General features: G+C 42.3%; 1 protein-coding gene across 1 annotated transcript; it reads left to right on the top strand.

Moving 5' to 3' along the window:
• Window positions 1–21,106: 21,106 nt before the first annotated feature.
• Window positions 21,107–27,368, top strand: CIAO2B (cytosolic iron-sulfur assembly component 2B). The gene is made up of 5 exons (XM_036753126.1): window positions 21,107–21,317; window positions 21,665–21,744; window positions 24,953–25,078; window positions 25,286–25,331; window positions 27,002–27,368. The coding sequence occupies exons 1-5, from the start codon at window positions 21,170–21,172 to the stop codon at window positions 27,097–27,099; spliced, it is 498 nt and encodes a 165-aa protein (XP_036609021.1). The 5' UTR covers window positions 21,107–21,169; the 3' UTR covers window positions 27,100–27,368.
• Window positions 27,369–27,591: the final 223 nt, after the last annotated feature.

Raw genomic sequence — 27,591 nt, 5'->3', positions numbered from 1 at the left:
CCAGGGCATAAATTCTGACTGTCTGAACAAAAGAATGAGAAGGCTTAAATGCATTTCAGAACAGCCCCAATTCAGCATGCCTGTGTCACTCAAAACTTATGTTCTCCATGTATGTTTAATCACAGTATAAGAAAGTAATTTCTAATTGGATGGGTTGTAAATACAATAAGATGAGAAAGTTGACAGCATGTCCATTGAAATTATGATCCAGGACATTTGTATTTTCTTTACCGTTAACATACCATAACAGAGTATATGTCCATAAAATATTAAGATAAGAAAAAGTCACATTATTCAAGATAGTTTCTCAGGTTAAGGGTCTCATCCTTAATGGCCATAGACAGAGGAAAGAATGCTCTTAAGTCAACCCCATCTGGGCTTGTTGACCTAGGAAGAGGTATTCTCTGAGTTTACTCAGAGAACAAAGAAGTTGTTACGTCCAAACTTTTCCTCTCGTTGATTAGTTCAGGCTCTGGTCTTTATTGAAGTTACTAAATTGATATTAAATGACTATCAGTTGGCAACAGGGAAATTGGCCTAGGTCCCCATTTTCAACATCCATGTTGATGTTTACTCAATTATTCAGTCAATAAACATTTATTAAGGTCCAACTATGTGCCAGGTGCCACACTAAGCACTGAGAATACAAAGAAAAGCAAAAGACCACTGCTGCTCTCAAAGACCTCATAGTCCAGTAGGAGAGACAATATGTAAACAATTATATACAAACAAGCTAAATTTGAAATAATCAACAGAGGGAAGACTCTAGAATTAAGGGGGATTGGGAAAGACTTCCTGTTTAAGGTGGGATTTTTAGCTGGGACTTGAAGGAAGCTGTGGAAGCCAGGAGGTAGATATGAAGAGAAAAAGTATTCCAGGCATAAGGGATAACCAGCACCCAGGCCTCCCAATTTATCAAACTCTTCAACTCCCATGATGTTCACCCTCATTCCACCTTAGCTACGCATAGAAATGGTCATACCTTTGACTTCAACATCATGAATGTTCAGCCTCCATGTGCCATAACTCCATAATTTCCCTTTCAGAAAATTACCTTTAGGAAGCCTTTGGTGAGGAATGGGTGGTGAAGCTTTTATTCTTCTTTCCCCTTCCCCCAGATTCCCAGAACCCATGCTGACCCTATGAAATTTGGGAGAGTCTTGGGTGGTCTTTCTCCCCCAATCTTTCCATCAGTACAATTACAACACAGCATTCAAGCCTGGATCATTCTCCTTATTGGTAGAGAGGATGATGACCCAATGCTGCAGCCTTCATGAGAAGCATGACACTGAGCTCTAAGCAATTAGGTGGAATCAGGAAGATCTGAGTGAATGCAACTCCTGCCCTAGACATTTACTAGCTGTGCAACCTTGTCAAGTCATTTAATATGGACCATATCAATAACAAAAACAACAAAAATCATATGATTATCTCAATAGATGCAGAAAAAGCTAAAATATAACATTCATTCCTATTAAAAACATTAGAAAGTATAGGAATAAGTGGAGTTTTCCTTAAAATAAGTAGTATCTATCAAAAACTATCAGCTAACATCTATAATGTATAGAATAGAAGATTTGGGGACAAGAACTCACTATTTGACAAAAACTGCTGGGAAGCAGTTTGGCAAAAACTAGGCATAGACCAACATCTCACACTGTATACCAAGCTTAGGTCAAAATGGGCACACAATTTTGACATAAAGGCTAATACCATAAGCAAATTAGGGGAGTATGGAAAATTTTTCTTGTCAGATCTATGGATAAGGGGAGAATTTACGATCAAACAAGAGATAGAGAGGATCATAGGAAGTAAAATGGATAATTTTGGTTACATAAAATTAAAGTTTTTGCACAAACAAAACCAATTCAGCCAAGAGTAGAAGAAAAGCAGGAAAGTGGGGGGGGGGGCAGGATTTTACAGCAAATTTCTCTGATAAAGGCTTCATCTCTTAACTATATAGAGAACTGAGTCAAATTTATAGTATAACTCATTCTCCAATTGATAAATGATCAAAGGATATGAATGGGCAGTTTTCAGGTGGAGAAATCAAAGCTGCATATAGTCATATATAAAAATGCTTTAAATCACTATTGATTAAAGAAATGTACATTAAAACAGCTCTGAGATAGCATCTCACACTTATCAGACTGGTTAATATGACACAAAAGGAAAATGACAAATGTTGGAGGGGATGTGGAAAAATTGGGGCACTAATGCACTGTTGGTAGAGTTGTGAACTGATCTAACCATTCTGGAGAGCAATTTTGAACTACGTCCAAAGAGCTATAAAACTGTGCCTATCCAGCAATACCACTACTAGGTCTATATCCCCCCCCCGAAAAAAAAAACAAAGGAAAAGGAAAAGGACTTATATGTATAAAAATATTTATAGCAGCTCTTTTTCTGGTGGCAAAGAACAGGAAACTGAGGGGATTCCCCATCATCTGGAGAATGGAACAAGTTGTAGTATATGATTGTGATGAAATATTATTGTGCTATAAGAAATGTTGAGCAGAATGGTTTCAGAAAAACCTGAGAAGACTTATATGAACTGATGCAAAGTGAAGTGAACAGAACCAGAACACTGTACACAGTAACAACAAAATTGTACAATGATCAACTGTAAATGACTTAGCTATTCTGATTAATAAAATGATCCAAGACAATTCCAAAGGACTTAAGGTGAAAAATGATATCTACTACCAAAGAAAGAATATGGAATCCGAGTACAAATTAAAGCATATTTTATTTTCATTTTTCTTGCTTTTTTTTGCAACATGAATAATAGCACATTTCTTACCTTCTTAATGAGTGGAGGAGGGGTAGAAAGAGGGTAAGAATTTAGAACTCCCCCCAAAAAAATTTTAAAGAATGCCAAAAAATAATAAATTTAAAAGAAAAAACATTTCTTAAGTATCTGATCTTGTTGTTATGGAGTCATTTCAGTCAAGCCCAACACTTTGTGATCCCATTTGGGTATTCTTGGCCTTAGGAAGTGCCTAATAACTGCTTCTTGACTTGACTAGAGACCAGGGAATTTTTTTTGGGTGAAATCAGTGGCTCTCTTTTGACTGAGCTAATCTGTCAAAGAGTTCATTCAGTCCGTGTATTTTCTGGCATATTGCAATCTGATTTCTGTACATTCGCTACTTGGATAAATAAGTTGACTCACATTTGTGATGATCATGCTAGTGATGGGGTGCTTGGGTGCTTGTGCTTAGACCCTAATTCTAACAGCCTCTGCTTGGTTGCCTGTGCCTGAACCCCAATTCCAAAACCACATCCAGTTCTAAAATCACATCTCTCCCTAGCCTCAAAATACTGTCTCTCTAATTCAAGGGCAGCATGCCCCAGCAACACACTTATACCTACTGCTTTCACAGTAGGCAGCTGTGACTATCTATAGACTGACTCCCTGTGTACTGATAATTGGCTGTGCACTGGGTCATGACAATATTTACTACTTACTGACCTTACTGATATGTATCCTAGATATAGTCAAATATTTACTCTCTCATATCTATTTTGTCTAACAAGACATTTGATGAGAGCCACCTAGATATTCCCAGTCAGCCCTGACTGTTAGTTAAACTAGTGACCTTTCTCAGTCAAAACCACTCCTCCTAGTAGCCCCTCCTTGGGCTATTTCCCAGTGAATTCTGGGTAATATGCCTGCACAGTAGATACAAAAAGTGCATGCTCCTTTAAGAACTGACCATCCCTTAACCATTCCCTAATCTTACCCCAAAACACCTATTCCACCCCTAAATCTCTTTTTAAAAACTTTTCCTGCATCCCTGTAAGGTTGCAGGTTCCCTAAGAAGTCTTGCCTGCTGTAAAGTGTAACAATAAACTTTTGCCAACTTGACTTAAAGATTGCTTGGGTCCGTGAATTCATTCCTGGTGACCTTGCCCTGGGAACATTAGTTTTGGGATTCCTGAATCCCTGGGTTTTTTTTTTCTCCCTCAACATTAGGAAACATTGGTAGTGATGGGGATGGGATCTAGACCCCCAAAAGGAAAAGACCATGTCTTTGGGACCTGGACCCCAAAGCCCATGATCTCTGCCATTTGCCTGAGGCATTCAGCCCATCCTTGTCAATAATCCTTTTAACTGCCCTTTTACTGGGGCTCTCCCACTACCTAACTCCTTCCATTGTCTGCACCTGGCCTCACCCCAGACTACTTGCCACTCCTTAATCCCATACAGATCTTCCCACAGTCTTTCTGTATAAAATATCAGCCTTACCCTCATCAATTGCTCAGATTCTTAAAATCTGGTAGGCTTGTATTGGTGGCACATATAGAGTGGACTCACTAGGAATCTTTTCCATTCCAGCTGGTGTTTAAATAAACTACTTGGACTGAAAGAAAGCTTGAATGGTCAAATTCTTTCAAGGTAGACCTGTGCCCTTTGCCCTTGCATTTTGGGAATGTCTGGCTACTTCTCCCCCATTAAAAAATAATGGCCAGAAAAGCAGGCTGAACCTAAAAAAAAAAAAAATCATGCTCCTAGACCAACAACATTTAGGGGCACAGATATAATTCTGATCTAATAGCCTTCTCTCTCAAAGGTGAACTGAGTGGCCAACCAGTAGTCCCGTCTGTTCCCTTCCAGGCAAAAACCTGGGCAGCAGGCAAGATTCCAAAGATATCTATCAGTTCCTCCTAGTGAGCTACATTTAGACCAGAAAGCAACAAAAATTTTGACTCAGTCAAGGCCAGCAACGGCACAAACAAACTTAAAACAAAGATTCCCTTGGAATTGAAGCCTGGAACTTTATGGCCACTCAATACAATAGCCCACCTGGCCCAGGAAAGTAGAAAAGCTATTTAAGCGTTGCCAGCAGAAAATAATGCACCTTCCTTAAGACAAAATATCAATGCCCTCAAAACCATGGTTAAAAAAAAATTTCCAAAGCTTTTTTTTAAAAATCAAAAAGCAATTTCTTGCAAAATAAGCTATCAGAAATTATTACCATATTCTTGCAAACAGGTTCCCTCATGTAAGGTATATATTACTCACATAGGTTATATATCTCACAATGTTGAGGTCTCCAGTAGAATACCCCTGGGATCTATGCCTGGCCCTGTGCTGTTTAATGTATTTATCCGTGACTTAGAATAAAGTATAATCCATATGTTCATCAAATCTGCAGATAATACAAGGTGGGAAGGATGGTTAACAGAGCAGATGATAAGAGTCAGAATCCAAGAAGATTCCAAAAGGTTAGAATATAGGGCTGAATCTAATTAGATGAAATTCAGTAGGGATAAATGTATTGCCTTATACTTAAGTATAAAAAAATTAATTTCATGAGCATAAGATGTGGGAGGTATGGTTAGAAAGCAAATCTTAGAAAGATCTGGGGGATCTTAGTGGAAAGCTCTTAGTGGATTTCCAACCTTAATATTAGTGCCAAGTAGGTGACACAGTGGATAGAGCACCAGGCCTGGAGTCAGAAAAACTTGGGTTCAAATCCAACCTCAGACACATACAAGCTGTGTGACCCTGGGCAAGTCACTTAACTCTGTTGGCCTCCGTTTCTTCATCTGTAAAATGAACTGGAGAAGGAAATGGCAAACCACTCCAGTATCTTTGCCAAGAAAACCCCAAATGGGGTCACAAAGAGTTGAACACACTGAACAACAACAACAGAAACCTTAATATGAATCATGATTCAGCAATTAATCAATAAGCATTTATCCAGAGCTTACTATGTGCCAGACACCAGGAATACAAAGAAATGCAAAAATGTGGTCTCTGCTCTCAGGGAGGTAAGTAGATACATGTAAGATACATACAGAATCGATGGAAAGTCATCTGAAAAAGGCAACATTAGCTGCCAGGGATGGGCAGGAAAGGCCTCTTGCACAAAGTGAGCTTCAAGCTGAGTCTTGAAAGAAGTCAGATAAACCAAGAGGCAGAGGGGAGGGAGCAGAGTATTCCAGGCATGAGGGACAACCAGTAAAAAGGTATGGAGATAAGAAATAGCATTTCACATTCTTGGAACAGAAAGTAAACCAATGTGGATACATCATAAAGTAAACGGAGGAGAACAAAAGTATAACAAGACTTAAGAGGTACCAAAAGGGATCAAGTCAGGAAGAGATTTAAGTACCAAACACAGGGCTCTCTATTCAACCGTGGATGCAATCCAGTGATCCTCCAATAGATTTCCCAATCTGACATCCCCTTTCTATCACTTGCTTTTAATCTTCCTGTGTACTGGCTCATTCCCAATTGCCTGATCCTTCCACCCCCTCTAATTATCATCCTTTATCTCTTCTGCCCTTTGTAACTAAACTCCCCAATAGGTGCCTCTGACTTCTCTTCCCTCTCTCTCTCTTTAACCCCTTATAATCTGGCTTTCAACCTCATCCTTCCACCTAACTGCTCTCTCCAAAGTTACCAACAATCTTAGTTGTCAAATCTAATGACCCTTTTCTCTGTCCTCATTCTCCTCAACATCTCTGCAGACTCTGACACTGTTGATCACCCTGTCTGCCTTGTTACTTTTTTCTCTCTTGGTTTCCAGACAGCGTTATCTCCTGATTTTCCTCCTTCCTATCTGACCACTCCTTCTCAGTCTCCTTTGCTAGATCTTCAGCCAGAGCACACCCTCTAACTGGAGAAGTCCCTCCAGGATCTGTCCTGGGCCCTCTTCTCTTCTCCCTCTACATTACTTCACTTGGTGATTTCATCAGCTCCCATGAATCGAATTACCATCTTTATCTATGCTGATGATTCTCAAATCTATGTACCCTGCCTCCAATCTTGCATCTCCTACTGGATATCTGATAGACATCTTAAGCTAACCATGTCCAAAAAAGAACCCATTATACTTCCCCTAAACCTTCCCCCACTCCTACCATCCCTATTACTGTAGAAGGCAACACCATTCTCCCAGTCTCTCAAGATCACAACCTAGGAGTCATCCTTGATTCCTCACTATCTCTTACTCCCATATTCAAGCTGTTGCCAAGGCCTACAGATGTCAGCTCTACAATATTTCTATTACAAGCCCCTCTTCTCTACTCTGACATTGCCACCAGTCTAGTATTGGCCCTCATCACCTCACATCTAGACTACAGCAATAGGGGCTGGTGCGTTTGCCTGCCTTAAGTCTCTCCCTACTCCAATCCAGTCTCCATTCAGGTACCAGAGTGATTTTCCTAAAGTGCAAATCTGACCATGTCACTCCCCTATTCAATAAACTCCAGTGAGTCCCTATCACCCCCAGAATCAAAATATAAAATGCTTTGCTGGGCATTCAAAGCCCTTCATAAGGCCCCTCTGTGACAACAACCACACTGGCATACCCAGGATGGCTGATAGTGCAGGTTCTTTTATCTGCCTTACTAGTAAAGACAGCTATTTTAAGGGGTCAACAATCTTTAATTACATAAAATATAAACAGAGAAAATACAGAGAAGAGAAATAAAGACCAACAGACAGGGCTCTACTGCCTGAATCAAAACAACACTTCTATATATACTTTACATTCACCACTGGATCAAGAAAGCCTTTACCTCTGAGCAGTTGGGGAGCTCTGAACGTACAACTACTCAGAGTCTCAACCAGCGAATCACAAGATCCTCCTTGTAAGTGAGCCCCCAAAACAAAAAGCTCACCTCTCAGAATATATATTCTTTCAGCTAATAGGCTCAGAGCCAGAACCCTCCTGACTCAGTGCCTAATTAGAAATTAACAATAGTTGTGTAAGCCTTCCTACAAGCAAGCTTCCCTTAATGGGCTCTACATGAGGCCTCTTGATGGGCAGGGAAGATCTTATTCCCCATCATTACACCCTCCTACCTTACCAGTCTTGTTACACCTTACTCTCTGACACACACACTCTTCAATCCAGGGATATACTAGCCTCCTGGCTGTTCCGTGAACAAGACACTATTTCTTGGCTCCGAGCATTTTCTCTGGCTATTCCCCCATTCTTGGAATGCTTTTCCCCGCATCTCTGCCTACTATCTTCCCTGGCTTCCTTTAAATCCCAACTAAAATCCCATCTTTCCCTATAAGCCTTTCCCAATCCCTCTTAACCTTCTCTCTAATTATTTCCTACTTATATTGTATATAGCTTGTGTGTATATATTGTTTGCATGTTGTCTTCCCCATTAAAATGTAAGCTCCTTGAGGGCAGAAATTCTTTTCCCTCTTTTTGTATCCCCAGTATTTAGCGCAGTGCCTGGAACATAGTAGGTGTTTGATGAATGCTTGTTTGTCAATTGATTGGTTGATGAAATAGAGAGTCACTGAAGCTCAGTGAGCAGGTGTGGGGTCCCTAGTGGGGAAAAGCCATAAAACACAGAAATGAAAGCCATAACTTAAACACTGTGACCGGTGAAAACCATAACTCAGTTACTGAAAAGCATAACTTAGATATAGTGACTAGTAAAAAACCATAACATGGACATAGTGACCTGTACATAACCAGTCCAAACCCTGTGTTTGGGCATTTACCCAAAAGTACTGGCTTAATGCCCAAGCTTGGAAATAAGCTTATTATTAAGCAGAAACCCCAAAATATCCACCAATCTGTAATGATGTACTCTATAGCTCCTCCTCCCTTTGTCTGTTTCCTATACTTATCACTAACTTCTCTGTTTGGGAAAGCTGAGAATATTCCAGTACACAGGGATGTCAGACCTTACAATTAGCAGAGTCAGCAGAATACCAAAGAAATGATGAAGGGAGTAGGGGATAGACCAGGGGGAATCCCTGGATGGCCTGTGACCTCCATGCAGGGTGGGGTGCCCCAGCGTTGGACACTTGTGGGCCACCTTGTCAGTATAAGGATGTCCCCAAGGCACCAAAAGGAACTATTAGGTTGGGTAAGGAAGGGAAATGGTTGGTGGTTGATATGGGATGGCCCTTTCTCATAGTGTTGAGCGACACTACCAAGGTCCTAGACCTAGAAACTGAGATTAGGAGACTGCACAAGGAGATGCAGTTGGAATGAGACATGCAGAAAGCCACTGGTCTCGTAGCTGGGGACTTGGGGGACAAGGTAGATAAGAAGGTGACAAGGTCGGGGACCAATGGGAAGATAGCAATACAGGGGAAGATTCAGAGGATAGTATATAGGATTTAGAGTCTTTTTCTCTTTCTCTTTTCCCCTCTCCCTGATTGCAGCAGCCTCAGAGGGGTGGGTGGATGAGAGAGAAAGCAAAATATATTCAGTGAAGTGAAGATTATTTGAGATATGATTGGTTAAAAACAAGTAGAAGAAAGTAAGAGAAGAGTCAGATCAGAATGAGATAGAAACGAGAGAAGTGCAATTTTAAAGAGGCTTTAATCAAAGTGCAGTAGAGGGATACGTATATAGAAGGAAGGGAGAGAAAGTTCAAGCATGTAGGAATGAGAGGAGCAAGGACAGAAAGAATGTTGAAATCTGCTTGCACAGACAGTGTGAACAGAGGATTTGAAAGTAAATGGTTTGGAAACTTTGGGAAGAAAAGTTGTTGGTCTGTTTCTGTTTCTTGTATCTGTGCTTATATGTCTCTCTGTGTCTTGTTGGTTAATTTTATGCTTTTAGAAAGATTTTGTTCTCTTCCTCTGAAATTTCTGAACTGTGGTCAGGTTTCCAACACACAGAGAGAAAAAGAGAGAGAGAGAGAGAGAGAGAGAGAGAGAGACCTAGAATGACTGGTTTATTGTTTTAAAGCAAGAGAAGGTCATTTCACTGATTATAAAGAGGCAGGTTTGGGGATTATGTCAGTGAAAGTTTCAAGGCTTGCACTCTAGAACTGGACTGGCACCTAACCCTTTCCTGGCTCATGAAAAAGGGGAAAGCTTTTGTGTACCAGGACACAACCAAAAGGTAATTGAATTCATTCTGGTCACATTATAATGAGAAACATTTAGTGTCTCTCTGAATATGATGTTTAAGAGAAGACAGAATTTATTATATTATTTGGCATTAAGACAAATTTGGAAAATGCATGGATCTGAAATTCATTAACTGAGTAACCTTAAGCAAGTTACCTCAGTTTACTTCTCATGAGTATAAAGTGCTTAACAGAATGCATAGCAGAAGGCAGACACTATCTATGTTAAATGTTATTATTTCCTTAATTGGGTGTAATTGCTTCATACTTGATAACTTTATATGGGATTTTAGATGTGATCAGTATACAATGCCAGTGGTGATGAGATGCCTGATTTTCTTATAAGGTAATTTGGGAATGCATTCAACAAGATTGGAGTCACCTGATCAGTAATGGATTTGTGTCAGGTTTCAAATACATAATATTGTGCAAATTGGTAAACTTTTGTCTCAGGTATGTCAAGCAACTTTTTATAACTTGGATGTATCAGAGTATGAACTGAAAGAAACTTTTAAAAGACAATGGAAAAACTGTATGAAATCAGTTACGTTATTTCATCAGCCTTGCTAATCCTGTTTTATAATGTTTTATAAATGCAATTTAGGGAACCCGACATTTCCACCTTTGCCTGCAGTTAAGGGGAAGTTAAATCCACAACAATTTGACTATCACTTATGAAAGTGTTTATGTTAACTAAGTGCTAACTAAGTTATTCAGGGTTATTGTCATAATGTTGAAACCTAAAATTGGCAATTGATTACCATGCGTGGAAAGGAGGGATATGGAAGTCTGCAAAAGAGTTAGTCTATTCCGTCTTGCACAGGGTGGGGGGAGGCTGTCAAAGAGCACAGCCCACAGCAGCTCTGAAGGGTAGATGGGGCAGATAGGGGCATCAGGGTCAGCCCCTTCTCTGGGGCTCCTGCCAACTCCCCTTGTTTTGTAAACTTACCTGGTTCTTGGAAACCAACTGTCTGGGCAAGGTCATCAGCCCTGGGGAAGGAGCTTATTTGGGTTATGGAGTTCCTAAACAATGAACTTGGCTGGCTGAGGACTTGCGAGTTTATGTATAATACAGAAATGGTTTCTAATGATTGGTCTTTACACCAGGACAAATTTAAACTTGAAAAGAAAATAAAGGCGAGTGAAGAATATTAAGTAAAATCATTTATATATGTTTGAGTCCTGGTAAACCTTTATTGCTTATTGTAACTCCATGAGAGGAAAAATAACTATATCCAATCCTAGCTGTGATTGGTGAAATTTGCCATTTGAGATAAAAGCTCTTGGGACTGTAATTGATTTTGTTTTGAGGTTTGAATTTAGGTATAGTTGTCTGACATATCATTAAGTCAGTAATCCACCATTTGAGAGAAATGCCACAAGCTACTCAAGAGGGAATATGACCCTGATCTGTCACAGGTAAAGGTTTGTATCTGGGAGAAGACAACCTTTGGTTTAGCCTAAGGTAGGGCCCTTCTGGCTCAGTTTCCGCATTGTGTTCCTTTTGAGCAGAAATGTTTCCCACCAGCTGTTCCTGAGTCTGGCTATGAGGTGGAATTGTTACTACATGGTTGGTTTTCAACTGTGACTCTTACCTGAAGTCAAACAGAGCTAAGGATGCTTTATCTTGTTGACTCATTAAGGACCAGTTTGATGCTGTTATAATCATGTCCCTGTTTTTTTCCTTTTATAGCAAATTTCTATAACCTGATCAAGTGGTCAATAGGAGACAAGGGCACAATGCAAGTATGTGAGATCTTGTTGTTTTCAATCTGAATGTAGTCATTTTATATCCTAAACAAGTTAATAAATGAGTATCTGGCCTAGTCATCTGCCTGTTACTAGATTATACACACACACGCACACACACACACACACACACATGTATACATACATACAAATATACATATACATACATATATGCATATATGTCTGTATGAAATAAGGTCCTTAATGTTTCAAAACAATGTAAGAACTGCGTATTGACATAACTGTTTGTAGGACCTAGCTATTATTCTATTAATTACTGAAATTAAATTAGAAACATCTTTGGTTTGGTTTGGGGAAAAAATTTTTAGTGTAGTCAGTTTCTTAGAGGAATGTAACTCATGGAACATTCTGTGTTATATTAATGAAAAAGTCAATCTCATTCAAGTTTATTACTAATGTGGAAATAACACCTGTTTCCACTGCATGTCCTGTAGTACAAACATGTTTTATTATAAACATCTTATTTGATATGCACCATTTTGGAATTAATTACTTAAGTATCCTCCTAATTCTTTTATTATAATTGGAGTAAAGTCAGCCTCTTATAAGTAAACTCATTTCTGCAACTATTGAACCTAGGGGTGGAAAGCCTCTATCTGCAAGAGTGTTGTTACTTATGTTTTCATGTGTAGGACTGAATCCTCAACAGCATCTGATCCTCCTAAAGGAATGGAAATCAAGAGTGGAAAATTTTGAAAAAGTAACAAGATCAGAGAATCCTGTATGTCAAATGTAAATGATTCTAATGGGATATGCAAAGACTTAATTTTCTGAAGTTTCAAGTGAATTATGGGTTCCTAGTTTGATGTTCCCCTTATAGCCCTATTGTTAATAAATCAGAATTCCAAGGTCTGAGCTGGTTTTTACAACACGAACTAGTTACTGGAGAAGGAAAATTTGAGAGGCTGTGCCAACTTGTACTGAGATTTGTTTTGTAAGAGATTTCAGCAAGAATATCTGAGAAGTCTCTACAAATAACTTGGAATGAGAAAAACAATTCTACTGAAGAATTGCCCCTGAGGACAAGACATTTTCCAGATTTCCCCAAGAAAAGATGTTCCAGAGACCAGATGACTACATGGGAGGTCTGAGTTCCAAGATGAAATTTGTTGATTAAATGGATATTGGGAGTGGGTTGATGATTATTATTATTGTACCACCTGTGTTGTTGTTGTTGTTTGTTTGTTTTGCTATATCTGGATACCAAGTTCACTCAGATATTGATGTCATATAAATTTCCACTCTGAAATTAGTCCATGGCTTTGGATATTCTTACTATGGTTTGTGCTGTGATTGGTCAAACTCAAAGTCCTTACATTAACTTATCAGGAAAAATCATGATGTATCTCCCATCGAAAAGGAAAACTTGAGAAAATCAAATGATTCTAATCCCATTTTGTAATTGATTGTACTCTCTGTTGTAAAATTGCCCAAGTCGTGTTTATTTGTCTCTGAACCTAGTTCAAAAACTCAGCTGGCCTGTACTAATTTAAGTTCAGAAATTGAACTCATCAAATGCCACTGATTTTTCCTTTATGACCCACAAATTGTAACAACTGTGGGAATTTTCTTATTGGTCACATTGTTTTCCTACCTGTGCTTGTGTTGCTTTTGAAGTTTATGCTTACAAAGGGGACCATCCCTTCTGGCTATACCCAAAATGCCCCCAAAAGCCCCAGTGTAGAGAGATTTCCAGGACCTTGCAGAAGATATTCAAAAAGAATGTATGGGCACCTTTCAGGGGTGGATTGTGGGGTCCCTATTGGGGAAAAGCCATAAAACACAGTGAGAAGTGAAAGTCATAACTTAAACACTGTGACCAGTGAAAACCATAACTCATATACTGAAAAGCATAACTTAGATATAGTGACTGGTTAAAAAAAAAACCATAACATGGACACGGTGACCAGTACATGACCAGTCCAAACCCTGTATTTGGGCATTTACCCAACAGCACTGGCTTAACGCCCAAGCTTGAAATGAGCTCATTACTAAGCAGAAACCCAAAAATATCCATCAATCTGTAATGATGTACTCGATAGCTCTTCCTCCCTTTGTCTATTTCCTATAATTATCACTGGGCTTTCCTGATGTCTTTGTGGGATCTATCCATTATTGAGACTGTTTCGTCTGGCAGCCTCCCTAGAGTGGCCCCTAATGTAAGTAACCAGATTGATTAAACTATTACCTGTAATCATCCTGGAGCTTCCAGCCTCTTTCTTTGGTAGAAAACTAATTTTGTTTGGGGAAGCTGAGAATATCCGATTACACGGGGATATTAGACCTTACAGCTGGGAAGTGACATGGGCAGACCTTGGCTTTAAAAAAAAATCACCTTGACAGCTAAGTGAAGGATAAAATGGAGTGGGGAGAGCCTTGAAGCAGGGAAACCAATGAGGCCCAATTCAAGTATTCTAGCCAGGAGAGGTGATGAGGGCCTAAATCAGAGATGTGGCTGCTAGGAGTAAAAGTAGAAATGCTACTGTGAAAGCACAAATGACAAAAGAAATGACAAAATCTGGCCATAGATTGGAGTGAGAGGGAGGAGTCCAAGATGACACCGAGATGGTGGGCCTGGGTGACTGGGAAGATGATGGTGCCCATGACACTAACAGGGAAGTACAGAGGCATGAGAGGCTGTGGGGGAAAACATCATGAGTTGTGTTTGACTTATTGAGTTTGAAATAAGTATGGGACACTGATCAAGATGTCCAAGAGGTAGTAGAAGATGTGGTACTAAAGCTCAGGATAGAGGGAGATCATCTGGGAATCCTCTTCCTAGAGATGATCATTGGATCCACGGGAACAGATGAGATCACTGATTGAGATAGGATAGAGGGTGACAAGAAGAGAGCCAGGACAGGGCCTTGGAGCATAGGATAACTACAATCAGTAGATGTGATATGAATGAAAAACCAACACCAGCAAGGAAGCCTGAGGGGTGGTAGGAAAAAATAGGAAAACCAGGAGAGAGCAATGTAAAAACAAACAAACTATAAATAAGTGGGTTAAAAAAACAAACAAACATAAGTTCTATTTTAGGCTGCACTGAAGGACATAGTTCCCATACAGAAATAACAAAGTGATGATGCTCCCGTACTCTGCTATTGTCAGATCTCATCTGGAGAACTGTTTTTAGTTCTGGGCACTACAGTTTAAGGACACTGGAGTGTGTCCAGAGGACAACCAAGATGGTAAAGTGTGCCATTATAATAGGATTGACTGAAGGAATCAGGGAGGTTTAACCTGGAGAAGACTCAAAGGGTACATTCATAGTTGTCTTTCAGCGTTTGAAGGATTATCATGTGGAAGAGGGCTGGGCTTCTTCTGTTTGGCGCCAGAGGGAAGAATCTGAAGCATGGGTAGAAGTTGCAAACAAGACAAATCTAGGCTTAAAGTAGGAAAAACTTCCTAACAATTAGAGCCACCCAAAAGTCAATGAGGCTGCCTGGAGAGGTGGTGGGTCCTCCCCCTTAGGGGTCTCTAGGCAGGTTTCATGACCACTTGTCAAGTATGTCATAATGGGGATTCCTTCCATGGATGAGTTGAATTTAATGGCCATGGAGGTCCCTTCAAATTTTCTGATTCCATTTGTTTCCCTTATCCTCTTATGGATAAGCATTGTAGGCTTTCAATAGCAAGCCCCAGACTTGGTCAGTTTTAGGGGAGTGCAGGTTCTCAGGAAGGCTTTGAGGAAGAGACTCATGAAGGAAGCTGAGGAACTTCTGTCTCCCTCACCATCCTCAACAGTCATGGACTCTAGTAGTAAACTGAGAGATTCCAGCCAGAAGTCTGAGAGTTCTCCAGGTTCAGCTGGAGAACACTCGGTTTAAAAAAAGCAGAGACACACATGGATACAGAAGTTACTTGGAGGAAATAGTTTCAAAGAATGGGACCTTTGACATCTAAGAAGAGAGGAAGTAAGTAAATAAGTACTTACTCTGTGCCAGGCACTGTACAAATATTATCTCATTTGATCCTCACAATACTCCTGGGAGATAGGAGCTATTATCCCCATTTTACAATTGAGAAAACCAAGGCAGACAGAAGTTAAGAGACTTGCCCAGGGTCACACCGCTGCTAAATGTCCAATACGGACTCAAATGTTCCTGACTCCAGGTCCAGCATTCTATTCACTGGGCCACCTGGGAACCCAATGGAGCAGCCTAGCAGAGCACTGCATGAAGAAAGGACTTCCAAGCCTACAGTACAGTTGTGAGGGGCTTTTGCCATATGCGTACCATCCTACACATTCCTCATTGCTCTCACAGCCATTATACTCTATAAGTGTGAACTCACTCTTCCTTTCAATGCTGGATCTTCGTCAGGGCATGCCTTTGTTTACAGAGGGGATGTTGCAAAATTACAGTCTTTACAATACCATCTTACTATGCCTTTGCTAAGATGTAATTGTGTATATTGTTAATGGAAAACGCGTTGGCATAGGCTTACGAGCTATACTGCTAGGAGTGAAGACCTAGAGGATTACCCCCAGAACCCAAAGTAGTAGCAACCCAACCCACAAGTCAGAGCACAAAAGAGGAAGTCATCCAGAAAGGGAGTTTACTTGTTGTATGATGGCAGGAGGGAGGAGAACAATATAAAGAACAAATATATACAGAAAAAATACAAGGTAATTAGCTTGGGAGGGCACTAGCAAGTGGGGTGGGAGGGGAGGAAAGTCTTTATGTAGAAGGTGAAGGCTTCTATTAGGTCAGATGGGACTATATTCCAGGCATGAAGGATGCAAAGGCAAGGTCAATGCATACAGAACAGAGAAGCTAGTTTGGCTGGATGGAAGAGCAGGGTAATACATGAGGTTGGAACAATAGGTTGGTACAAGCTGTGAAGGATTTTAAAAGATAAACTGAAGAGTTTAAACTGAAGAGCTCATGGGTCAAATGAGCAAATATATGGAAAATGCTTTGAAAACTTTTAGAGTTACTATGTGAATGTGAGCTGGAATGCCAAGTTCAAATAACGAGCAGAGATCATCTTGGCCAGGACACAGTGTTCATGAAAGTGAGGACGGAACGTGAAGTAAGTCTGGGAAGGTAGGCTGCTGTACTATTTATTATAAAGGAAATAATTTTAGTAACCGAGCGGAGGGTGAATTGGAGACAGGAGATAATGAGAACACAGATGAGAGACGGTATGTGGTAAACAGTGACGATGGCTTCAAGTCTGCAGGTGATGGTGTGGGCAGATATGTTGTGGAGGTGGAATAAACAAGACTGAATTCAAATGACCTGAGTCACTGAGAAAGCAATCTATTAACTCTCCCAACTTTTCCATATAAATTATTATCAAGCCACATTTCTCTATCCTGTACCTGCACAATTAATTTTAACATTTTTTTAAAACTTCTTTTTAATGGGGTATTTTACCCCAAACAACAGAACCTATTAAACATGTTTGGAACTACGCTCTTTAAATGGGAAAGGGAACAAACATTTATTAAGAACCTACTATGTATCAGGCCCTGGGCTAAGTACTTTACAAATATTATCTCATTTGAGCCTCACAACAACCCTGGGAGGTGCTGTTCAGTTGTTTTTCAGTCATGTCCGACTCCCTGTGACACCAATTGGGGTTTTCTTGGAAAAGATACTGTAATGGTTTGCCATTTCCTTCTCCAGCTCATTTTACAGATGAGGAAACTGAGGCAAACAAGGTGAACTGATTTTTTAGAGTCATGCAGCTAGTATCTGAGACCAGATTTGAACTTGGGAAGGTAAGTCTTCCTAACTCCAGGCCCAGCACCCTATGAACTATGGCGCCACTTAGCTGCCCTGGGAGGTAGACACCTTTATTACCCCCTTTTTGCAGTTGGGGTAACTGAGGCAGACAGAGCCTCAGTAATTTGCCCAGAGCCACACACCTCATAAGTGTCTGAAGCTGAATTTTGATTCAGGTCTCCCTGACTCCAGGCCCAGGGTTCTATCCATTGCACCACCTTGCTGCCAAGTCTAACTATTAGTTACTGTTTCCCCTCTGTATTTTACCTTGTATATAGTTGTAGTTTTGTACAGCTGCATACCATTTTGTAGACTGATCTAGAGCTCTCATCTCTTTGCATGGTATTAATGGGGTGCTTGGATGCCTATGCTTGGACCTCAATTCCAAGATCACATTTCCCCCTAGCCTCAAAACACTATCCCTGGCAGCCTCTCCCCAGCCCAAGGACTGTGCTTAGCAATTACTCATGAGTGGGCCCCAGCAAAAATCTCTCTCCCCGGTATAGTAACAAACCGCACCTGTAGTAATTATTAGTTTGAACTGGCTTTGTACTGGCTCATAAAGATATTCAGTACCCACCGGATTATCTAAACCAACTCCCTATCTCATTATATGCATCCTGGACTCGTTATATGTATCCTAAACTTAAGACATATGGATTCTCACTATGTCTATCTTGTCAAACAAGACATTGTTTGGTGATAGGGCAATCCTCAATCAGCCCTGACCTAGTTAATTTAGTGATGTGGCAGACCTAAAAACCATACCTCCTTGTGGCCCTCCCCTTTGGACTTTTCCCAACCAACACTGGGCAAAACACCTATGCAGTAGATATAAAAAGTGCATATTCCTTTAAGAACTAACCACTCCTTAACTACTCCCTAATCCCACCCCCATCACCTAGCCAGCATATTTGGCATGTGTTTTGCTATAGTTTATCCTATATAAACTTTAACCGTACCCTTAAGGTCACAGGATCCTTAAGGACTTTCGCCCACTGAAAAGCAAAAATAAATTTTTGCCAACTTGACTTAAAGAATGCTTGAGTCTGTGAATTCTTTCCAGACAACCCTTTCCTTCACCTTGGTCCTGGAGAGGTCCCTAAACTGACTCAGTATCAAGTTTTCTGTGTATTCACGGGAGCTCCAGAATTGGAAGGGACCTAAGAGATAACCTTTTTATCTCTTCCAGGTTTGCAACCTCAGTCACCCTTAATTCTTCACTCTCTATTCCCCATCATTTCCAATCATCTGCTAAGGCTTATCAAATTCAGCTCCAAAACATTCAGCTTGAAATGGATAAATTGTTGGTCTGGGAGTAAGAAGACCTGGGTTCAAATTCTGCACTGCTTACTACCTGGACTCAGGTTCCTCACCTATAATAAAATTAAGGTATTGGACTCTTCAGTCTCTTAAGTTTTCTTCCAGTTCTGACATTTTATGTTCTAAGAGTCCTTCCAGATCTAACATTCTATAAATATGAGGTGGGGGAGTAGGGCCATCCCTAGTCCTCCGGACTTTCTCACCACTAGACTCAGAAGACTCCAGAGGACTCTGCCTCATTTAAAGCCAATTCACTTGCAGGTCAGACATCACTCTCCTGATGGTGATATCATAGGTCCTCTTTGAGAACGAAGGGCAAACAACAATGAGGTGGGAGTGGGGGGCGGGGAGGTCAAGACAGACTCTGGGGTTGCTAACCACAGGTACCACAAAGATGGTGGTTCCTTCCAGGGAAATAGTAAAGTTAGGAGGAAAGGAGGATTTGAAGAGAAATCAATCAAAGAGGGATTATGATGTGCTGGAGATACAAAAACAAAACACTCTCTGCTCTCAGAGTTTATAATCTATTAGGGTAGATGTGCATGCAATTAAGTAAATGCAAAGTAATTAGGGCTGGGGGGAGGGCCAGGAATAACTAGTAGCACCTGAGGTCGGATGGAGGCTGGAATCAGAAAAAGGCTTATGTAGCAAGTATTGCTGGAGCTGAGCTTTGAAAGGAGCTAGGGATACTGAGAGGGGACGGGGAGGAGCATGTCCTTCCCAGCCATGGGAAACAATCCATGCAGGAGTGGGGACAGAAGATAGAATGCTGCCCACAAGAAACAGCAAGGCCAGTCTGGCCTGGATGTGGGGAGCATGAAAGGGAGAAGGGTGCAATAAGCCTATTAGAGTAGGCAGAAATAGGATTGTAAGAGGCTCTAAATGTCAGAGGAGTTTTTTTTGTTAGGTTTGGTTTGGATTGGGTTTTTTTTTTAATTCTAGAGAAAATAAAGAGCCAATGAAGCTTTTTGAAGAATGGCATCTTGTACTTCAGGGATATCACTGGCAACTGTGCAGAGGATTGGATTGGATAATGATTCCCGATATGGATATGTGGAGCCTCAGTACCTCCGGTTAGAGATGTCCAGCAGGTCAGGAAGGCCAGGAGTTCAGGAGAAAGAGTCAAGCTTGTAGTAAGTTTGGGAGTCCTCGGGGGGAGCAGAAGAGATCACCAAATGAGATTACAGAGACAGAAGAGGGAGCAGGACAGCATTGTGGAACACTCACAATGAGCCAGCAGGAGATGATCCAAAGCTCTGTGCTGGTGCACACTCCTTGAAACCTTCTCTGATTCTTTTTAAAGGAGGGTTTGCTAATTGTTTCCTAAAGCCCCGTCCTTCTTCCTTTCTCGGTGGTCTGTCCTATCTGGCCCTCTGGATTCAATTACCATCTCTACACAGAGGACTCCCAAGTCCTGTTCAAGATCTTTCTCTCCATTTCCAGGTCTGCAGGACCAATCTGCCTGGACTTGCCAGGCGCATGTCGGGCTCTTATGTTCTTGTGTCCCAGGTGTATCCCAACCCGTTGCAGGCAACTAGATGTCCTGGTGGATAGAACTGGGCCTGGAGTCTGCAAAACCTGTGTTCAAATCTAGCCTCTGACACTTACAAGGTGCAGGACTCTGGGCAAAGCACTTTAACCTTTGCCTCGGTTTCCCGAAATCTGTAAAATGAGGATATCGGCACTTGTGAAAATCAAATGAGATAACAATCATGAAGTGCCTGGCCCATAGTAACAGATACATAAATGTACGGCATATTATTATAATGATGTCCTTCAAGGAGGATGCCAGCTCCTGGAAAACAAAGGCAGTTTCATTTGTCTTTGTATCTGAAAGGCCGTACACGCAGTAGGCGCTCAATAACTGCAGAATTGGGGTGCTGGAGTAGCTCGACTTGGCTGGCAAGAGTCGGGGATAAATTTTCATTGTAAGCATTTATTCCTCGCCTCAGAATCCGCAAATATACCGATCAGGGCTTGGTGCATTATTATGTGGATCGTCTAGACTTAAGAAAGGGTTAATACTGCTAACTAAACTTAAAAGAATGCCCAGCCTACATCCCCGCCCCCCGCCCCACCCTCATCCCAGCGGAGATCCAGGCGTTAAACATTAACCAGCACGCCCCAGGCTGGAAGGACACTTCCCGCTCATCTAGTCCAGTCCATTCATTTTACAGAGGGGAAGGCTGAGGCTCACGGATGTGTCGTGAATTGGCACTGGGAACACACTGCTCTAGCGGACTCCCCCGCTGCCCGTTCCGATCCCCGGATTTTCAGAGCCCCTCCTCCCCCTCCTTTCCCCTTAGGCGGCCTAGGAAACGGAGACGAGCGGTGTTAGAATGCAAGGAGAATATTTTTGTCCTCTCTGCACCACCGTAGCCGCCCCTCCCGGAAACTCCCATTGCTTCTCCGCAGCCAAAGCCGCACACCGGAAGTGAGCCTTGCCGGCAGGGGCGCCCTATGAACGGCCTGCCTTGGGTCCGGCTAACATGGTAGGCGCAGGCGGCGGCGCTGGCCTAGGCGGCCTCTTGGAGAACGCGAACCCGCTGATCTACCAACGGTCCGGGGAGCGGCCTGTCACCGCAGGCGAAGAGGACGATCAGGTCCCCGATAGCATCGACGACCGGGAGATCTTCGATATCCACAGGCGGCTAGGAGATCCCGCGCCTGCGGAGTTTGGCGGGCCGAGAAGCCCAGGGGCGGGGACGGGGACGGGGACGGGAACGAGAACGAGGCTTCGGGCATTGGCAAGAGAGGGTCCGGCTGGAAGCGGGGCCGGGGCCTGACGGGGGCGGGGCGTGAGTGTTATCGCCCTGAGGAGTTGGGCAGGGCCCGGGTGGGGTGGGGGCGGGGCCTAGGTGGGCAGGGCGGGGCGTGAACACCATTACGGGGGAACTTGGGCGGAGACTGGGACAGGGGAGAAAGCTCTGGAGCGCCCTCTGCTGGCTTTGGCGCAGTAGTGTTTTCCTTCACTCGCTACGCATACCTGATCCGGTCCATCAATGACCCCGAGCACCCGCTCACCTTGGAGGAGCTGAATGTGGTGGAGCAAGTGCGGGTGAAAGTGAGGAAGGGATGGAGATGGGGTGTGTCCTGCCGTCGTCTTAGGGATTTCTGCCCCCTCCCCCAAGTGATTTCCCCCGGTAAAGATGAACCTATCCATAGGGATGCTTTCTCAGTCATTAAATCAACTAGCTTTTATTAAGCACCCATTTTGTACCAGGCACTGTGCTAAGCGCAGGGGATATAAGGGAAAATGAGCATGGCTTGGGTGCGTGTGTCTGTGTGTGTGTTTATAATGCTTTAAGGTTTGGGAAGTTTGTGATGCCAGCACCATCCCTATTGTCCAGAGGCGGGAGACTGAGATTTAACAAGGCAGGTGATTTGCCCAAGGTTTGCTAGCTGGAAAGTGTCGGGGTCAAGGACTAGCACTCCGGTCCTTTCCAGAGCTAATGCTCTTTATTCCTGATGACCTCTAAAGCGCCTATAGACCCACCTCCTATAGGAAGCCTTCCCCAACCCTTCTTAATTCCAGTACCTTCCCTCTGTTCATTTATCTTGTATAAATGGTTATGTATATATTTGTCTACATGTCTCTCCCATTAGATTGGAATCTCCTGGAGGGTAGGGACTAGCTTTTGCATCTTTTTGTATCCCCAGCACTCATCAGTGCCTGGCACATATTTAGACCACTAGTAAATATTTATTGAAGTGAATTATTCTTCTTGGATGGAGCTGCAGCTTCTAAGATAGCTGTTTTCTTTTGCAGACTAGTAGAATTCTTTATTTCAATATAGAAGAAATACTACATAGAGAATTGGGTTTTTTTTAATATTCTGAACTTAATACCAAATAAAAAGGTGTATTTCCATATTCATAGTAGAACAGAAAAAAAGGATTGTACGTGAAGCTGCAGATTCCCTATTATGTAGAACTTGCGCTTTTTTAAAAAATAAGTACGGAAGTTTATCCTGTAGCTTTCAAAACTGTCCTGCTTGCCTCTGCTGCTTCCTGGGCATCTTTCTGTTGTCTTCTCTATGCTTTAAAAAAAAAAAGAAGATTCCTTAATGGCTCCCTTTTCTAGGCAGCTAGGTGGCACAGTGGATAGAGTGCTGGTCTTCAAGTCAGGAAGACCCGAGTGCCACTCACTCAGCTGTGTGACCTTGGACAAGTAACTTAACCTCTGCCTGCCTCAGTTTCCTCTTCTGTAAAATGAGGATAATAGCATCTATCTCCTAGGGTCGTTGTAAGGATTAAATGAGTTAATATTTGTAAGTTTTGCAAACCTTACAGCACCATGTAAATGCTCGTTCTTTTGGGGGGCAACCCTATGTCTTTCCCTGCTTGTCCTTCCATCTCCCCTCTTAGAAAAAAAGAAAAACATAGCCTTTATAACAAATATGCATAATCAAGCAAAACAAATTTCCTCATTGGCTGTGTCCAAAAATGTGTCTCATTCTACATCTCAAGTCTACCACTTCTCTCAGGAAGTGTCTAGCAGACTTCATCATTAGTCTTCTGGAATCACGGTCATAGGTCATTGCATTGATCAAAACACTTTCAAAGATGTTTTTCTTTATAATGTTATATAAATTGTTCTCCTGGTTCTGCTCACTTCACTCTGCATCAGTTCATATATTTTTTCCAGGTTTCTCTGAAGCGATCCATTTCACCATTTTCTACAGCACAGTAATATCCCATTACATTCATATACCATAATTTGTTTAGCCATTCCCCAATAGACAAGTACTCCTTGAGTTTCCAGCTCTTTGCTACTACAAAACGTAATAGCAGTATTAGCTGCTATAAGTCATTTCTTTCCTCTGATCCTGATTATAGCCAAGCAATAGTATAGCTGGGTCTAGTCAACAAGTATTTATTAAGCTCCTGCTATGAGCTTGGCACTGTGCTAAACACTGGGTCAAAGAGTATGCACAGTTTATTGATGTTTTGATCATAGTTTCAAATTTCAGATGGCCAGACCAATTCATAGCTCTGTCAACATTGTATTAATATTCCTGTTTTGGGGACAGCTAAGTAGATAAAGCACTGGCCCTGGAGTCAGGAAGACCAGAGTTAAATCCAGCCTCAGACACTTACTGGCTGTATGACCCTGAGCAAGTCACTCAACCCACTAATCCCATTTTGTAACTAATTCTGTTCTCTGTTGTAAAATTGCATTCTTTATTCATTATTCAGAGCACCATTTCATATGTTTGTTGATAGATTGGATTTCTTCCTTCCTGTTCATATCCTCTTAGATATTAAATTTTTATCAGAGAAATTTGGTTCAAAGATTTTTTTCCCAGTAACATATTTTCCTTTTAATTTTAACTTGATTGCTTTTATTTCCACAGACATTTTTGATGTTATGTAATCAAAATTGGCCATTTTATTTTCTGTGATCCTTTTTGATCACGGACTCTTCCTCTATCCATACATCCAAAAAGGAATTTCTTCCTTATTCCTCTAATTTGTTTACGATATTGCCCGTTGTGTTTAAGTCTTGCATTCATTTGGCGTTTATCTTGGTATATGGTATGAGATGTTTTCTATACCTAGTTTTTACCAAATTGCTTTCCAGTTTTCCCAGCCGACTTTGTCAAATAATGAGACCTTACCCTAGTACTTACAGTCTTTAGGTTTATCAGACACTTTGCTTCAGGGTTCATCTGGGCTCTGTTACATGCCAAACCTGTTAAACTCATCAACCTCTCTGTTTTCTTAATTGGTTGGTACCAAATCATTTTGATGGTTACTGCTGTGTGGAATAGTTTGAGATCTGGTATGCTAGGCCTCGTTTGGTCCCTTTAAAAAAAAAAAAGACTCCACCAAGATTCTTGATCTCATGCACATAGAGAATTCAGGAAGGGAAGCAAAGTGGGTCTGCGCTGCAGTTTTCCTGAGCAGTTCTGTGGCAGTTTAACCATCGAGGGAGCACCATCAGAGCATGTAAGAGCCCAGAGAAACAGAATAGTTTTAAAAGTTACAACTTGAATTTATTACAAACTTCAAAGTAAAGCGTGCTGTACATAATAGTGTCACAATTTCATGCCTGAGTCCCCCCTTTCCTGCTCAGCTTCTGATATGGAAATGCTCTTTTTATTTGGCTTTAAGTTCAGAATTTTTAGCAGCAGCTTAGAGGCAGTGTGGGCCTTTCTGTCTAGGCATCAGTATTGACCTAGGTGTTTCCCTCCCTATGGCAAGTTGACCTTAACATTGGAAGAAGAGCCCAGATAAACAGTAACTAAAACTCTCTCCTTTCTCTGCAGGTTAATGACAAGGAGAGTACAGTGGCTGTGGAATTTACTCCCACAATCCCTCACTGCAGTATGGCAACATTAATCGGCCTGTCCATCAAAGTCAAGCTGATCCGCTCCCTGCCCGAAAGGTTCAAGGTCAGTGAAGGATGTGTGTGCTCCCTACCTACATGATTGCTCTGAGGTGTCTGTTATCTCTTATAAAATGTCTTTGAGGAATGAGGAGCCATAAATCTCCTTCTAAGTCACCTTACCCCGTATCCTGAGAGGCATGGGGGATGGGCAATTAGCAAGGATCAGAATTTCTTCAAGGCCTTTTAGTGGCTCTTTAATTCTTCCTTCCAGATGGATGTTCACATTACCCCTGGAACACATGCCTCAGAACATGCCGGTGAGTATGGGCCCCAGTCCCACACTTCTCTTCCTGGCAGTGCCCTCTCAGTTCCAATGGAGACACCCAGGAAAGGATGGAATTAGGTTGTTGGGTTTTTTTTCCCCTGGTTTCCATCTACTCAGCATGAAATCTTTCTCCATTTCTGGGATGTGAATTAGGGCAAGTGACCTTCCGTCAACCCTATTTCCCAAGATCATGATGAGTCAGGAGGAAAGATCTGGATCAGACACCATCTCTTTGCCAGCCAACCCTAGTTTCTTCCTGACTGCCAGTATATCCACTCCCTCAGCTTGGGGGGAGGGGGGGCGGCATGGTCAGTGGAGATCTGGTCCAAGGATTATGTTCCACTTGAGGAGAAAGAGCAACAGGATCAGGGCAAACAGCCAGCTGCTAGTTTCCTATTAGATGTATGGGAAACTTGGCCTGGAGCCAGCTAAATGAAGTGGAAAGGAAGAAGGCCATTCTGGGGAGGCAAGTGTGGGTATTTGGGGCTCCCTCCCCATTCAGCCTTTTGTGCCTACCTGATAAAAGGCAAATTAAGACTTCTTGCATTTACTTAGTACTTCCTGCCTGCCTAGATGGGTCCTGGGAGGGGGCACAGGAGATGCATTAGGCAGGTTTTTCACTTCAGACATTTCTAACCTAATTATTGAGAAAGAACACAAATAATTTAAGAACAGTACTACAGTAGTGAGTGTGAGTGTTGTGTGAGATATAGATACATCACTTATTATCATCCTCATTACTATTGCTGTTATTAAATTACAAATAACAAATGCTTAGGAAATTCCAAGTCAGAAGAAACATTGTTGATTGAGGTAAATCCAGAAGGTTTCACAGGGGATGAGTCCTGAGGATACAGATTGGTGGGAAAGCAAAGATGGTTACTGCCAGGGAGAACAGAATGAGCAAAGAGAAGGGAGGCCAAAAGCCACCATGGATATACATCATAGTGAGGAGATTGGCCTTGAGAGAAGGGAAAGTAGGGTCCAGGTGGGGCCAATCTGATCTGTAGCATGCTGACCCATCCAGAATTGGCCTTGCAGGGAAATGGAAGCCACTCAGAGTTTTGGAAAAGAAAGTGAGGGTTTAAATGGCATTTGGGAAGTTAGTCTGCTGGCTTGTGCCAGGTGAACCAGAGGCCAAAGCCTGAAGACAGATGCCAGTTCATTTCCTGAAGTAGCCCAAGTATGGAATGGCAGTGGTTGAGCAAGGGTGGTGGCCTGACTGTGCAGACAGAGGGGAAGCTGAATGGTCTTCTGAAGGAAGAAACAACAGACTTGGCAGCTGACTGGATAGAGAGAGAAGAATTAGGGATGACTCCAAGAGAGCACAGCAGAAAGGGCATTAAGCCTAGAATCAGGAACTTGGGGTTCTAGATCTTGCTTTCCAGAGCTATTACTTGAGGCAAGTCAGTGTCCTTCCTTTGGCACCAGTTTCTTCTGAAGTGAGGAGTTGGGCTGAAGAGATCTCTCAGGTCTGTCTATTCTTTGTTCTTGGGTCCCTTACAGTATGAGGTCCTTTCCAGCTCTGGCAGTCTCTGCTCTCAGCCCTCAGACTGTGGGACCACCAGGCAGGAGGTGCTCAGGAGCAGCAAGGGGCTAGGCCCTGGGGGGGGTCCTACTTCCATGACCCACCCCACCTGTTTCTGCTTGTTTCTTGTCCAGTGAACAAACAGCTTGCTGACAAGGAGCGCGTCGCAGCAGCTTTGGAGAATTCCCATCTACTGGAAGTTGTAAACCAGTGTCTGTCAGCTCGGTCCTAGCTCACTTAGGAGAGGAGCCACTGAGGATCCTACAGCTCTCACCTGTCCATATGTGTCCTTTCTGCCTTCCCACTTCTCCCCGTCAATTTGCACTCACACCCCGTTGTGTGTCTGAGGAAAGCTGTGTGGGAGATGCTGTGCCCACTGCAGCCACTTGGCAAATGGCTGTCTGGGTGGGCACAAGGCAATACAAGTAAATGAGGTATGCCACTGAAGAGGACATTGGAAATAGTTTAATAAACCTTTAACTTATACTTCACTGTCAAAAAGTTTCCAAGCCATGTGTTTTCAGAGGAGTTCCCAAGGTCAGTGCTAGGCCCCTTCCATACCCCTTGTCCCTCTGACTCCTAGCAGAGACAGGAAGCATACCTGGGGGGAGGGGGGGAAGGGGTAGGGGGAGCAGGGCGGGGAGGGGAGGGGAAGGGTGCAAAGCGGCAGGGAGGTCCTTGGGTCTGCATAAAGAGCCTAAGATGTCTGCAGCTTTGTGCCTAG

The sequence above is a fragment of the Trichosurus vulpecula genome, chromosome 3, assembly GCF_011100635.1.
Source record: "Trichosurus vulpecula isolate mTriVul1 chromosome 3, mTriVul1.pri, whole genome shotgun sequence".
In the NCBI taxonomy this organism is placed as follows: Eukaryota; Metazoa; Chordata; class Mammalia; order Diprotodontia; family Phalangeridae; genus Trichosurus; species Trichosurus vulpecula.
The sequence above is the reverse complement of the archived record's forward strand: the minus strand, read 5'-3'. Positions and strand labels throughout refer to the sequence as shown.

Coding starts and splice junctions, on each gene's coding strand:
- CIAO2B (XM_036753126.1), top strand. CDS start 21,170: ATGGTAGGCGCAGGCGGCGGCGCTGGCCTAGGCGGCCTCTTGGAGAAC. Junction 21,745..24,952: donor TGGAGCAAGTGCGGGTGAAA/GTGAGGAAGGGA, acceptor CTTTCTCTGCAG/GTTAATGACAAGGAGAGTAC. Junction 25,332..27,001: donor ACATGCCTCAGAACATGCCG/GTGAGTATGGGC, acceptor TTTCTTGTCCAG/TGAACAAACAGCTTGCTGAC.